The sequence below is a fragment of the Cydia strobilella genome, chromosome 16, assembly GCF_947568885.1.
Source record: "Cydia strobilella chromosome 16, ilCydStro3.1, whole genome shotgun sequence".
NCBI lineage: Eukaryota > Metazoa > Arthropoda > Insecta > Lepidoptera > Tortricidae > Cydia > Cydia strobilella.
This window is the reverse complement of record NC_086056.1, coordinates 2,629,353-2,644,965: the sequence shown is the minus strand read 5'-3', so window position 1 is coordinate 2,644,965 and position 15,613 is coordinate 2,629,353. Positions and strand designations below refer to the sequence as shown.

The window sequence follows — 15,613 nt, the reverse complement described above, 5'->3', positions numbered from 1 at the left end:
CTGAGCATATGCCTCTTCCACGCCACTTGTACCGGTCCTGAGCTAATCTCATCCAGAAGTGACCTGCAACCTTTTCATTTTTTTTTCATTCCGTTAACATTTTAGGTACACCTGCCAGCACTCTGCCTGTCGACATGTCCCGCCCAACTCCTTTTTAGTTCGGTAATGACGTACTGTCCGCGTGCGAATTCCGTGCACGGCTGAGGTTTTTTTTTTTTGAGGAATGTTAGGAATGTTGGGCGTCATGACAGAGTGATGGTGACTGGTGCCATTTTGTACGTACGGGCGCTCGCCCCCCCCCCCCCCCCCCCACTTCCTCGACCTCCGAATGCACGGAATGGGGTTGGCCGGTCGAAGTGTTTAGCAGATGGCGCCAGCATAGCTTGCCCTGTCAATCCCTAGAATTGTGTCAAACTTTTGTTTTTCTAATGCCCTGGATGCCAGCCTTTTAAGCCAAATCTCATAGAAAAAGGGGCAAGCTATGATGGCGCCATCTCTGCAAACCTTTGACAGTTGCCAACCCCATTGGCGCGCGGCCACTACACATCGACGTGATAGGTATCACTTTTATACACACTTAAAATTAAATGATGAAAGTGTTGAACGGGTCATATTTTTCAATGCACACTTAAAACTTCAGCAGATATTCCTGAAATATTAAGAAATATGTAAGTACCGTATTATGTTACATATCTAGTGCGTCTTTATACCAAAGTTTCAAAACCGAAGTTTTCAGCCAAAACTCACCACTTTTTCGTTTGACAATAAGGACGATTTCTAATCCCATCTTTGTATAAATAATGCCCTATTGACTACCACCAAAGTAGTTCCTTTTATCTGAAATATACGCATATAGTTATTTAGTCTTATCTATTGGTAAAATGTTATGAAACGCTTACTGATATGACTGGCTCAACACTGGCTGAAGGGCAGTTATATCAAAATCTAACATAAATCACGTTGAAATACATCAACAACTTTGTCATAACTGACTGTGACAAAACTGACAACAAACTAAAAATTTTACTTAAATTATAAACACATTTAAATAATGTTTAACTGTGTTTCAAGATGGTAAAAACAACAGCGACGTGAAGATGGTAGAATACATGTGAATGACGAGTGTTGTGAAGATCAGATGGCATAGTTTTCTTCCTACGCAATTTGATCTTCATAACTGTTGGCATTCATAACCTAACTACGATTTTCTGAAGAGGAATAACATAGCAAATTGGTGGATACATACGTGAATATTCAATCGTAAATGTTGGAAAGGTTTGGTGATATATTTTCTCATTTAAAATAAACGAGTTGTCATTTTGACAGCACGGCAGATGTGTTCAGATAGTAAAGTGTGTTCGCGATGGAATATTCTAAAAATTGATTGTATCAACCCCCAACGCAAAAAGGGTGACCAGTTTGACCGCTATGTCTGTGTGTCTGTCTGTGGCAACGTAGCTCTTAGAAGTGTGAACCGATTTAGATCCGTTTTTTTATTTAAAAGTAGGTCCTAGTAGCGTTAGAGATAGGTACTTTATCCGTTTCATTGCGTTTGGGGGTTTAAATTTTTATTTTATGTTATACTCTCATTGGATAATAATTGCTATATTAATTAACTATAGTTTTGCAGTAAGTAAGCAGTTACACACTACCTAACCCAAACTAAAAAAAAAGCAGTCACATTCCCTCACAACCAAGTAGTTGATCACACACCAAGTATAGTATCTATTTACCCCATGCTGACTTCACGATGCCTGTATTCGGGTCGGCTTAAAACTTCCCGTCTCCTATCCTGACTGCAAAGCCTACCATTCCAGTCCTATCTACTGGATGCTCCGGTGTCTCGGGCAGGCTGCGGGTGCCTACGGCGGGGTGGCAGGGATTGTTGCGTAATAAGCCGGTTTGCGCGCGTACTTTGTTTGATTTCGCGTTTGAAGCTTAGCCGGTGTGAGGTGACGCTGACATACTCCACCGACTCGCTGCCGCCTAGGTTGAATCAGCAGAGTCATGCGAGCTTACAGTGCTATTTGTATCAATATCGCCTTCCTCTTGTTGTCTCCTCTTCCTAGTACTTACTGCAGGATCTGCTGGCTGGAGTTACCCCAAGTATCAGTATCAGTTACACTACCTAACCCAGACTGTAGGCTTTATGTTTCTAGATGAAGATCCCATAAGGCAGCCTGTGAACTTATTTGCCACCATCGCGATATAGATAAATACAGATTAGAACCGTTATTATCACTGCAGAGCCTATGAGGACCAGAGATTTCATTTTTTTGTATAAAACAATTTGTATTAAGTTTTAATTAGAACTACAGACCAGCAATTACCTCCTTGGTCTGTTATAAGAATTAATTTTATGGGACATCTTTGTATGGGAAGTATTGTCAGTGAAGGACAATTTTGGAGAATTTTATTACATAGATTGAAAATGCTAACAATTTTGAGTAATAAAAATAAAACAAAAACATATTTTGAGGTATTTTTGTAACCATAAATATCATGAGATTGTTATGGTTACAAAAATCACAATACATCATTTTATGAAGATAATGTACATAACCAAACTTTAGTCTGGTCATCCAGCTTTGTGAGGCAGAGCAATAAAATTGAACACAATTATAACATGTTTATTTTCATTGGTGCATTGGGTTAAAATTGAACGGGTTTTTCATGAGGGGTAGACAAAAAATCGTCCGTATGCCGAAGCATTACGAGCGACTTTTCATCTTATCCCGCATGAAAAACCCGTTCAATCTCACCCCAACGCACCCTATTTGAGTTGTTTGAAAATATAGATCTAATAGAATAAAAAGAGATGACATATTTTTTTTCAATGAATAGCTTGACTAGCCATAATATAAGTACCTTCTTACGTACACTAATTTTGGTTATACGTTCATACTTACTACATAATGCTTTACTCTCGTATTCATAAAGCTTTACAAGCCTCAATTATTAAATTTATATTTTGTCCCTCTCTTTACTCTCTTATAAAATAAATAGGTATTACCTATCACGAATTCCTTCAAGACCTATATGAGTGAAAATTAACAGCACAATATATTCCATTATAATTGTAAAAAATATGTATCTAAAGCCGGACCAGTAATAAATGATCAAACATTGTCAAGAGGGCGCTGTTATTTTCATGTATAGGGTGACAGTTTAGTATAGTATGAAAAAATTAGTTCCAGTGAAATTCCGCAATATGGCGCGTGATCATATATTCCTGCTCAGGCTTTACATGGTATCTACACTTTGTATAAAATAAACTGATTTTAAAACAACCTCTGTCTTATAATTTTTGTTGACCATTTGTAAACAGCGTTTGTAAACTGTACATTAAAAAAGGTTGCATTCCTTTTCACCAAATGGCTGTCCGTAAAAAAACACAGCGAATTCTTTTTTCTAATTTTAAAATTTCATTCTGACAAAAGCCATAGCGTTTTCAAAAAACAAAATACGTCCATTGCTTCATTCCCTTCGCGATTATATCGTTCTTATGAAATTGTCTTGGCAATTTATCTCCGCGTTATAATCAAATTTACTCGGAGTAAGTGTTAAGTGCCGTATGTCAGTGTAAAGTGACGTGTAAAATAAGTAATCAGGTCAAAGACCTTTGCTTCGGTTAGCTTTCAAGAAAATTCACCACGCTGCGCAGATCCGTGATCAAAGTCATGAAGATCAAACTGCGTAAGTACTTTAAAAGATGCTATACCTCAATACAAACACGAGAATGTATTTAACCCCTTTTAATGCCAAGGATGACGTAAGTAAGTGTCTGGATCACAATGCCAGAAACGCACGTTATGGCGTACACTGTCAATAATTGTTATATAAACCATAGGCTTAGCTCGCTTGGGCTCACGATTTTGGCTGGTGACATGATTAAATGGTTTTGATTGACAGCGTTTAAAGGGTTAAAATTAAAGGGTTGTGGTGTCAAATTTGGTATGTTTTATTCTAGATTATCGTATGATAAATGTGACTGTACGTATCGCCGCGCGCAAATTCAGTGCGCGGCTGAGGACTGTTAGGAATGTTGGGCGTTATGACCGAGTGGTGTCATTTTGTACGTAACGGGCGCGGCGCATACCCTCCCACTTCCTCGACCTCGGAATGCACGGAATTGGCGCGCGGACAAGTAGGTGTATGAACGTATATTGTATTTCCTTGCCGATGAATTTATTGTGTGCTTTACATTTATCTGCTATGTAAATTAAGTGACTTGGCATTATGAACCCGTGCTGTCAGTATATGACCATATTAAGACGAAAGTAGAGGACCCGCGCGAAATCACCTTTTCGTACAAACGTACCTAGTCCTCATTTTCCTCCCTGGATATAACCGAGAACTAAATTAAACGTCTTCCAACAGCGCGAGACCGTTTCCCGTCCACATCATCCACCGACGAGAACGAAAGCGGCGCGGAATGGGACACGCTGGTGGCGCCGCCCCCGCGCCCCGCGTACATCCACCACCCGCCGCCGCCGCCGCAGGCCGTCGTCGGCGGCGCCGTACGCAAGCGGCGCGGCAACCTGCCTAAACACGCAGTCAAGATACTGAAGAGGTCAGTGGACTGGACGGACGTTAGTGTAGCAAATTATTTTTTATTTCTGACAAAGGACTATTCTAAAAGAGGTACGTTCTTTCTGAAGGGGGGACATTTTTGAGAGGGGATATTCTTAAAAGGGGACATTCTTAAAAAGCGGTATTCTTAAAGAGGGGCATTCTTTAAAAAGGGAAATTCGTTAAAATGGGACATTCTTTAAAAAAGGGACATTTTTAAAAGGGGAACTTGCCCAAGCACGCCGTCAAGAGATCGGTGGGACGGGCGTTTTGTAGCAAGTTTATTCATTTTGATTTCTGTTGGCGATTCAGCCGGAAGATTCACATTCTTTCTGACGGAGGGACATTTTTAAACAGGGATAGTTTTAAAAGAGGGCATTTATAAAAGGGGACATTAGTCACATACAAACATTTTAAAATAGGGCAGTTTTAAACTCAAGAGGTCAGTGAGCCGAGAGCGGTTTGTAGCGGTGACATTACAAATGTGATTTTAGGACCTCCTCTAACCCCGTTCCTAAGGGAGAGGTCCTTTAAATTCACCCCTGCTAATCTTTATAATGTTTAAAATTTTTCGACTTAATACAACTGAGTCATTTTGCACCAGTTTACAAACGGTATCATGGTTCACATGATTTTCTTTCTAGATGGCTGTACGAGCACCGATACAACGCTTACCCCAGCGACGCGGAGAAGCTGACGCTGAGCCAGGAGGCGAACCTGACTGTCTTGCAAGTGAGTTCGATTGATTTATTTGCCGAAAGAAGTACCTATACTTAGAGAGCACCGATACACCGCGTACCCCAGCGACGCGGAGAAGCTGACGCTGAGCCAGGAGGCGAACCTGGAGTGTTTGGCAAGTAAGTTCTATTATTATCTGAAGTATATTATACTTAGAGAGCACCGATACAACGTGTACCCCAGCGACGCGTAGAAGCTGACGCTGAGCCAGAAGGCGAACCTGACTATTTTGCAAGTACGTTAATCTATTGCTGTTTCTCCCGAAAGAAGTATACATAGAGACCTACCAAGATTCTCTAGAATAGTAAACTAAGAGCATGTCTTATCTTAAAACCCCGGTATAAATGTGAAAAAAAGGGTTTGCAAAAATATATATTTATTTGTCGTATCATTCGTGTCTGCGACTGTGTTAATTAATTAACATTTAGGATTTGTAGAGAAGTTTTAGAAAATTCCAGAATTAAAAAATATGTAATAGTTTTACGCAGCCGAATTTATTGTAAATTCAACTGATATCTATTTCTTAATCTAATTATTATTTTACTTGCGAAGTTGGGCACCGACGGTCTCTACGGTAGACACTTTTGCCGACCCATATTTTCAATTAGGTGCAACATTGATATCGGGGTTTGCTCATCAGTTTCCAAGTTCGTTAGTTTCCTACGTTCGAGACTTTAAGCAGCATACTAAATATACAAAATGCGGCTGCAACTTGTAATTAATTATTGCGAGAAATACACGAATAGCAAACCAATATCATATTTTTTATTTAAAATATATATTGCCGTATGCCTACCATACAGAATATTGTCGGAGTAACTATTCAAACCTAATATGACCCAATAGCGCACATTACAAACACTCCAACACTCACCAAACATCAATTTCTTTTTATATTACCCCTCAAAAGCTCTATCAACAGTTGTACACTTACGAAGTTATTCGTTCAAGCTTTCGATTGGGATTCACTACTATCCTTTGTATCCTTTCATGTAAGCTCTTAGAACCCCCGAGGGGAAACCGGGTTCAAGAAATATTGCAATGTTGTTATTATACTGCTTTTAGATGACCTTAGTACCGGTGCGGCTTCGTATATTGATAAGAAATAATTGGGAACATATCGAAGCTCGAGTCTCGGTAGACGGAGGTTTGCTTGGTACAAACAATAGATTGTATGCGATTCGAACTTTGAAGCCAATTTGATTTCATTCCGACATTACTACACTGACTTGTAAGGTCAAGGAACAACCCGCGCGACTTCGTCCGCGTGGAATGATTTTTATTTTTATTTTATTTTATTCGGGATGCTTACTGCCTAATATACATAGGTTAACAGACTTCTCATCATTATCATCATCATCATTTCCTGTTACCCCTGCTGGGGTGTAGGGCTCGAATCTTGTTTTTCCATTGACTACGGTCTTGGGTACGGTACAGACTTATCTACTAAATGCAAATTACAAGCTTCCACATATATACTGCTAAATAACGCAAATATGAAGGTCTCGAAATAGCAAAATATTACACTATATAGGTAGTATATTTATGACAGAGACTACGGACTAAAGTTGTCGGGTATTTTTAACTACACTATTCAAAATATTTTTTAACATTATATTTGATCTCACTATAAAACAAATCTACATCGGGCATATCGAAATAGCAAAATATTACATTATTATTTGTAGTATATTCATAACAGAAAATAAGAACGCAAAGTTGTTGGGTATTTTTAACTACGATTCAAAATAATATTTTTAACATTATATTTCTATGATGTAATGATTAATAAAAACTGACCTATATCCTTCCTCTGCCCTCAAGCTGTCTCCTTAGCAAGTTTTATCTAAATCGGATCAGCGGTTTAAGCGTGAAAAGGTAACATACATACAGTTACTTTCGCATTTATAATGTTAGTAGAGATTTCGTACCGTGACTGACGGTCACGGTGTCACAGTGGCAATCAATATGAAACAAAGCAAGAAGATACAACATAACGACTAAATTAAATTAAAATTACTTAAGGTGGTTCGATTTTCATACAAAATTCAATCTGCTTTAATTAAGGCACTACACACTATTACTACACAAATATTTGCTCATTTATCTACTTTCGAATATTCGTTTGCGCTAAATTAATAGAAAAACTTTGTTTCATACAGAAATCATACATAAATCAACGTAATTTTTTCATCAATTTTACGTATGTGTGTGTCACAAATGTCGTGTACAAATACGTTGCGTGCGGCGTTGCCACTCTATGACGTTGGCGACGTTGCCTGGCCGACCTGGCAGGATTTGCAGTGCCGTCATGTTTAGTGCATTTTTATTTGACAGTGTTGACACTGACACATAGGGTCATGTTTATTGTGTCAATTTGTTTGTATAAATTGAAAATGATAGCAACGTCTAAATCAAGTTACAAAAATCATCGGTGTTCTGGTCCGCGAAAATCCAGAAAAATTCAGACTCAATTGAAGCGGAATTCATGATGAAGTTTCGTAAGGTAGGTACAGTTTCATTCCTTCATTGTACATTGTAATTTTCTCGTGCCGATCTTTTTAGAAAATAATTCTCACTTCTTCCGTAATGGTAGATATAAGCAGTGAACAATACCTATATAATGTAATTATTACTGTTTTGGTTGCCGAATAGTCAATGTGTCACTAACTCTAGGTTTTTTTTAGGTATTGTGCAAAATGAAGAGGCATTCTTGGAAATAAAATGTTTTCCTTCATTAGCCAGAAAAAATCAGGACATCCTCACTGCAATAAAGTAAAATAAAACATTTCCTGGGGATGAAAATTATGGAATTTTGTCTATGAATGAAAAACACAATTATTACTAGGTAAGTAAATGATAACTTTATTAGAATCCATATTGTTGCATCATCTTTCTTCCTATAACATTAGAGATTTTGTGCTATCATGATATTATTTTTCTTTCAGGTACAGGGACAACTACGGATAACAAATATGGAAAAATGTTATTTCATTTGTTGTGTGAATCCATCTACACCAACAAGACATCCACTTCTGGACATAGGCCTCCCCAGGGATCTCCACAACGACTGGTCTTGCAAGACCGGCCAAAATATCGAGAAATAAATAATATAAATAAACATGATAAATATCCCGTTTTCTATAATAGTTATAATTAGAAGGCCATGCAATGTTGTTGCTCACTGTACCTACTTGAATCCAAAAAAAAAATATAAAAAAAGTTTTAATTTTATTTTACAATTACTACTTTATTATTAGTACATTACGATACAAGTGCGAAAAGTAGGAAATTGGCAACGAGTGGCGATAAATTGAAACACGACCGAAGGAAGTGTTTTAATCGACACGAGTTGCGAATTTTCTCTTTTCCGCACTTGTATCGTAAATAACTATTTCAAACTGCAAGGGTACGATGATAGATCTCAATTCAATATAATTTTGCAACATTTGGCATTATTAGGTTATAAATTGTATGGAGATGAAATCTATCATCGTACCCTTCCAGTTTGAAAAATACTATAGAGGCTGGGCAGTAAGGGATTGCTTTACTTGTAGAACTATATTTAGCCCTTTAAAAAAAAAACTGATACCTAACACTTACAAACCTGGACTTCCTTGGGCTAGTGCTACTAAGAATCGTCAGTATTCTCCATCCTTTCTGAGTTGGAAGAACCCAAAAAGGTGAGATTTGTGAAAGTCAGGTTTTCAATATATGTGGCGTTTTCAACCAAACGGGTACCTACTTATTGTTGTCATATTTCCATAAAGCTTCAAAATGAAATCAACCTAATCGACAACCGACAATGTGGTACCTTTTAGTTCAAAACGTCACATATTTTTATAAAACGTTATAAACTAATTTATTAATAATACTGAATATCTGGGAGAAAAAAAAAACATAAGTAAAAACTCAAAAATGCTCGTTTTCCCAGAGATAGGACCTAGCTAGATCGAACCCCTTACAGCAAATTTCATCGAAATCGTTAGAGCCGTTTCCGATATCACTGAAATATATTTCGGTTATATCGGAATCGGACAAGAATTCGAAGAATAAAAGGTATAAGAAACATAAGATAACACAAAAAGGACAAAAAAAGTACCCCTGTCGTACCAGTCTCGAACCCGAATCCTCTTGCACGTATTTCCACGAACATACCGCAACGCCATTGCAGCATACTTACACTGCATGAAATTGTCTACTACAAGCATCACGGAAACACTGTTTGCATGTGTGAGTAATAGTAGGAAATAGCATGACAAAAACACTCTGTCGACTTTAAAAGTGTTTTTTGCACTAATGAAGTATTCAATGTTTATTATAATAGTTCAATATTTATGTAAAGAGTGCGCTAAACATACTTTTAAGTATACAGATACCAACACTATTCCACAAAAAAATAAAACCTGAAAATTTGCGAAAGTGACGCCATCTAGCGGGGTTTAAGCTTTGGGTAACCTAGTCGAACCACCTTAAGTATATAAGTAGGTGTAGCCGCCGTGCAGGTCTCGGACGACTCAATAAAAAGACTTCGATTTGAAGTAAACTGATTATATTCTTCCAAAGGTACTGGTTACAAAGAGTTCTTTGACTAACGGTTAAATACAAAAGTGGTTATGGTATGGAGGTTGATGAAAGTGATCTAGCAAAATTGAACGTTAAAAAAGGTGGTTTAAATTTAGGTGCCTTAAATTGGCCGCGATACAAATTATGTGGAGCGCTACTATTGGTGCTTTAGAAAAAGTTTCCGTACCTAAACTAGCCGAGCCCGACGGCTGCGTTTAGCTACTGCATGGATAATTTATATAATAAAAGAGTTGCGTTCGCAACAGTAGGTATAAATGTAACGTAATATAGTCGTAATGCTATATCGGTCCGTATACCAATATGCTTTTGCGAACGAGATGTGCCATTGGACAATTTGGTATTGGGACTGAAATTTTCCATTTCCAAAATCCCAAAAACTTTTTAGAAACATTCTGCAACTTGTACAACAGCTGTAGCTGCGAGTAAAAATTCGAACCGCGCTCTAGTCTTTGAGATTGTATTGTTCAGCAATTCGCTTTGGTTATTATGTTGTAAGGCTATACGAAACGACTTTCATATTTCTAAGGACGGTAAATGCGAATTACACATAAAAATGAGACGAGTTAGGTCAGTTCATCATATTATTTATATTCGTTGGGCCCTGCGTACATTCGGTACATTATATTGTACACATTTATCATTATATTCAACTAAGTTCCAGAACATTTTTGGATTGAGGTTCGATACCTTCTATTCACAATAAAACTTTAAACATATAGGTTCAACTTATTGCGCGATGGGCCTCCCGTCATCTAGATATTTTTCGTAAACTTTTCGTCGGGTAGTGACAGGTGATAAAAATGCAACCATGCTAACACCGCAGCAGTGTAACCTGCGTCGAAACGTCGGAAATAAAGGCAAACTGTGATTTAATTCGTTGAAAACCAAACAGGTGACAACCAAAACTCACTAATTACTACCAAGTCAGAGCTATAATAAACCGTATACCTGCTATATATATTAAATATATTAATAACGGGTCACTCACGCATTTTAAGTCGAAAAACGCTCGACATGTGGTCGTGAGTGACCCGTTATTAATATATTTAATATGTCTGTGTCTCACGGAAGTTTCGTATACCTGCTAGTAATAAAACAAGATTGATTGTTGTTTGTGATTATTTTTTGCAATTAGTGAGAAAGGTTGTCAGCTGACGAAATTTTATAGTAAGTTTTGGTTGTCACTATATTACTCTACGGTGGCGTAGTTAAAAAAAACTGCTTGTCCGCAGGTATGCAACTGGTTTATAAATGCTCGCCGTCGCATCCTACCAGAGATGATCCGCCGCGAGGGTCACGACCCCCTCCACTACACCATCTCGCGCCGCGGTCGCAAGCAGAGCTCCGCCATGATGGCACCGCCCGGCCACCACCTGCAGGGCTACGGCCAGATGGGCATGGGAATAAACATGGGAAACATGGCTATAGGGAGCGTGGCGTCCACGTCGGGCGTCGTCGTGTGGGATGGCATCGGGATTGATGTGAGTTTTAATTTTTGACCGTTTGATCATTTACAGAAACAGGCAAAGCAGAGCTAAAGCCCTTTTGATACGATCTCTACGCAACTATTTGCTGATTGTATCAGAGGTGGAGATTAGGGAAAAAAATCTTGATGAAATCACGTTTGCATTGAAATTCAAGAGAATACATAGGTACCAACGACTCTGTTAAAAGCACCTTCGCTGGAAAACGCTTTCTAAAAGCGTATAATATTTTATATGCTTGTCGGTGTGTTTCACAATGATAATTATATAGATAACTGAGCGTTCCTCTTCAAATTATCATGATCCATCTCCATCACTTCCATTAGGTAACCAGGGTTAGTTTGAGTAGAAATTGTTCACTCTTACTTTTTCCGAAAAGATTCGGAACGCTTGTTAACATGGCACTTTTTAATCACAAACTTTCGTTTTCAGGCCAATACCGATCACAACCGCAGCCACGTGTACGGCGACGGTCTCCTGGTCTACCGGAGTGATGGAGACGAGCTGGTCGAGGAGTACTCCAGCATCAGCGAGGAGGAGGTCAAGTACGACCCGTCCGTCTGGCAGTCTGTCATCAGCTGCTCCAGCGAGAGGCTGCAGGATGACAGAGAGTGAGTTATCTCTGTTTCTTCCACTATACGCGAGCTGGTCGAGGAGTACTCCAACATCAGCGAGGAGGAGGTCAAGTACGACCTGTCCGTCTGGCAGTCTGTCATCAGCTGCTCGAGCGAGAGGCTGCAGGATATCAGAGAGTAAGTTATCTATGTCTCTCTCACTATACGAGCTGGTCGAGGAGTACACCAACATCAGCGAGGAGGAGGTCAAGTACGACCTGTCCGTCTGGCAGTCTGTCATCAGCTGCTCGAGCGAGAGGCTGCAGGATGACAGAGTGTTTCTTTTTTTATTCCTGAAGACTGTCCCGCTTGCAAATTATTAGGAAGAAGCGAGTAGATCTAGAAACGAAAAATAACTGAAATATTAAGCAGATCCTCGATTTAAAACCCTTTGGACGCTAAAGCTTATAAGTGTTAGTTAGTTTGTTTTACTGGGCATGTTCCGCAAATCGACCACCATTGCGCGTATTTTGCGTGCTTATAAGTGACTTTTTGTATTGAGCCGAGTGTCTATTCAGAGATAATTCACTATGGAGGCCTTAGATTTCGGCCTTGACATCGAACGCTGCGTAGTGCGTAAGGTTTGAAGTCTTATACTCAAAATATTTAGATCAGTACGGTTTCACTCACTATTATTTTTAGTCGCTTTTGGCTTTTGAAATATGTCTTACGATAGTTAAATTTCGAAGTCTTATACTATTTTTGCTGCCTACCCATACAGTGACATTGTACGCAGCGTACAGCCTAAGGCTTTTAAGGGGGGGCTAATACGTAATTGTATTGTATTTTTATATTTAATTTTACTCGTTTTCAAGGGCGAATACCAAGAATATAATCACACGTAAACTAAACTATATTTGCAAGGGCAGACTCCAACCAAAACCTTTAAATGTTAAAGTTGGCTAGATAGAAAAAATCACGAATGCATTCCAAAGCAGCATAATTTTAATGTAAAATAGCTATAGTTAAACCAAGATAAGTCTGCAACGTTTTTGATAGTACACGCAGTGCAAGTTTTATTTTAAAAGTCAAACTTCTAGGAAATTATGACATTAAATGATTTTGATGACACAAAATCGTTGCACTTCTTGGTCTAACTCTAGTGATATAGCCGAGGGATCAGACGAGAATATTTTTAAACAAAAAAATATGTTTAGAGTAATTGAGATAAAATGTTAAAACTCGCACGACAGCCAAATCTTCCGTCGCAAGTTTCGCGCGGCGCGCCATCTCTTTTGTTACCTTCTAATTTTCTGGCTTTAGGAGTCTTAACCCTGAACCTTTTTCCAGCACTGGTGCCGTAGTAACCGTGTCCACGTCCGAAGAGATCGACGTGGTTGGCAACTCTAAGCTAGATACCGGTGGTTGGCACCCGCAGTTAGCGCATCTGCCCCAGCTGCCGCACCCGCTCCGCCGCGTCCAGGTGAGCCCGCCGCCGCCCGTCGCCGTTGAGCTGGAGGTCGCTACTACTGATATGTGATCCGGGACTTTGTGTGTTTGGTGGGGAACCTGGGTGAGGAACCTTGAGCAGTATGCATTGGACTGAAGATTGGTTAAGATGCAGTGAGTTCAGGTCAGGAGGAGCTCGATCAAAAATTACATTACGCATTCGTAGAAGCAATTTACATACATTTAGTGCAAATATGTAAAGTTAAAAAAATGGTACGTTTTAGATCTTTGCTCGTGATTTTTTTCTATCGAGCAAAAGTTATTTAATCAGGTACTAGAGAAATGCCTCAAGATTTGCTATTCAAATTTTTAAGCGCTAAGATTTTTCAAAACCTGCTGGCTGAACCCACTGCATCTTAAACCAGAGGAACCTTTGATTCAAAATAGATGTTCCTTCCGCGGAGGTACGATATGACTTCGAATGATGTCACTGACACTGTGATGTCCTTTTGAAGTAGCTCAACAGCTGCTTTTAAGTAAAAGCAACTATGTAAATAATGAATTGAAATAAATATCAAGCAAAAAAAAATGGACTCCTGTGCCCATCATCTGGTTACGAAGCCTTCATATATTTTGGTTTGTTTTTTAAGATCCATATAAAATATACTTAAGTCTATCTTAGCTAACTGCACAGATATTGACTAAACAAATTGTGGGATGTCCTATTTTCGTAGAAATTTGACAATGGGTTTGGCAACTGTCAAAGGTTTGCAGAGATGGCGCCATCATAGCTTGCCCCTTTTTCTATGACATTTAAAGGGCTGGCATCCAGGGCATTAAAAAAACTAAAATTTGACACAATTCTAGGGATTGACAGGGCAAGCTATGCTGGCGCCATCTGCTAATTATTTCGACCGGCCAACCCCATTGTGATGACGTTTCCACACTTTGTTTAGTCAATAGCTGTGCAGAGTAAGCGTAGTTTTCATTGGGACTAGAGCGTTTTCACATTGTCCGATCCGATATCGGATGTAGGATCCTACATCCGCGTAGTCAGGCCGCGGGGGCGCGCCCGGGCGCCGTCTATACCGGTCACGCACACTACAACAAGCACATACGCACACAAACAAATATTATATAGGTCCGATAGCTGACGGGGGGCTCCGACATGGCTGAATTTATCGAAAGCGCCTTTCCGATATCGGATGTCGGATGGCGCCTATATAACAAAAACTGCTTCAGCTGCCATTGGCATTACGTCTGTCTTTTTGCGTTTATTTATCGTTCTTTTAGTAATAATGATTTATTAAATACATAAATAAATAACAAAGAAACATATCTTACATTTTACTTCCTTCCGACATTCGATATCGGATCGGACAATGTGAAAACGCTCTAAGCCGTTTGTTACCGTGAGGTGAGTATTAGAGTTGTGCGAGCTTAACGGAGCGCTGTTATTGGTGGTTACATTTCTAACTATTTTCCTATTGGTGGATTTATTCCGCCGCTCCGCTTCGCTCAGCTCTAATTCGTCGGTTTTAAAACACTTATGGTAAGATAGTTCAAAATGTTTAAGTTTTGTATGTGAAAATTGTCGTAGATTATTATTATTGTAAATAAACTGGTTTACAAAAGGATATTTGTTTTATACTATTGGGTGTTTTAATGCCGGCATCACCTGAGTTTAGGTTTATAGGCTGATAGTTGTAGATCAAACAATTTCCGAAATTTTACCGTTAAGTTATATATTGACTTACAAGTTTTGCTAAAATTCCGTTGCACAAAATTTACATTCGATTTTTTTTTTCCTAATTGTATAAAATTGGGGGTCGTCGCTTCAGGTGGTGCCGGCTGAGAGAGAGGGGGACAGCGACAAGTTCAAGTGTCTCTATCTCCTTGTGGAGACTGCCGTCGCCGTGCGTCAAAGGGAGAAGGAACAAGAAGATCTTATCGGTTAAAATCGCATTTGAAATAACTGAGCGCCGAAAGTCGAAATTTTGTCATCTGTCTCTCCTGTCGCTCTTGCGTAATCGGATTATAGAGAGGCAGATAAAGAAATTTCGATTTTAGGTTTTGCGGTAGGGTCGCTGATTTGATTTTGCTATTTTCTAGAAAAAGTTATAGGTATAATTAGGCATAGACAAGAATAATGAGACACGTAAGGAGATGCAAATTACTTTAAACTTAATTTTGTTACTTAAAGTAGATGCCGTTTTAGCGCTGTATGGC

The 15,613-nt window shown here is 39.0% G+C and overlaps 1 protein-coding gene across 1 annotated transcript; it reads left to right on the top strand.

Annotated features, from left to right (window-relative positions):
• The first annotated feature begins 3,404 nt into the window (after positions 1 to 3,404).
• LOC134748215 (uncharacterized) lies at positions 3,405 to 15,359 on the top strand. Its single transcript, XM_063682930.1, has 7 exons — positions 3,405 to 3,696; positions 4,381 to 4,573; positions 5,217 to 5,304; positions 11,130 to 11,378; positions 11,814 to 11,992; positions 13,286 to 13,418; positions 15,226 to 15,359. The coding sequence occupies exons 1-7, from the start codon at positions 3,681 to 3,683 to the stop codon at positions 15,340 to 15,342; spliced, it is 975 nt and encodes a 324-aa protein (XP_063539000.1). The 5' UTR covers positions 3,405 to 3,680; the 3' UTR covers positions 15,343 to 15,359.
• Positions 15,360 to 15,613: the final 254 nt, after the last annotated feature.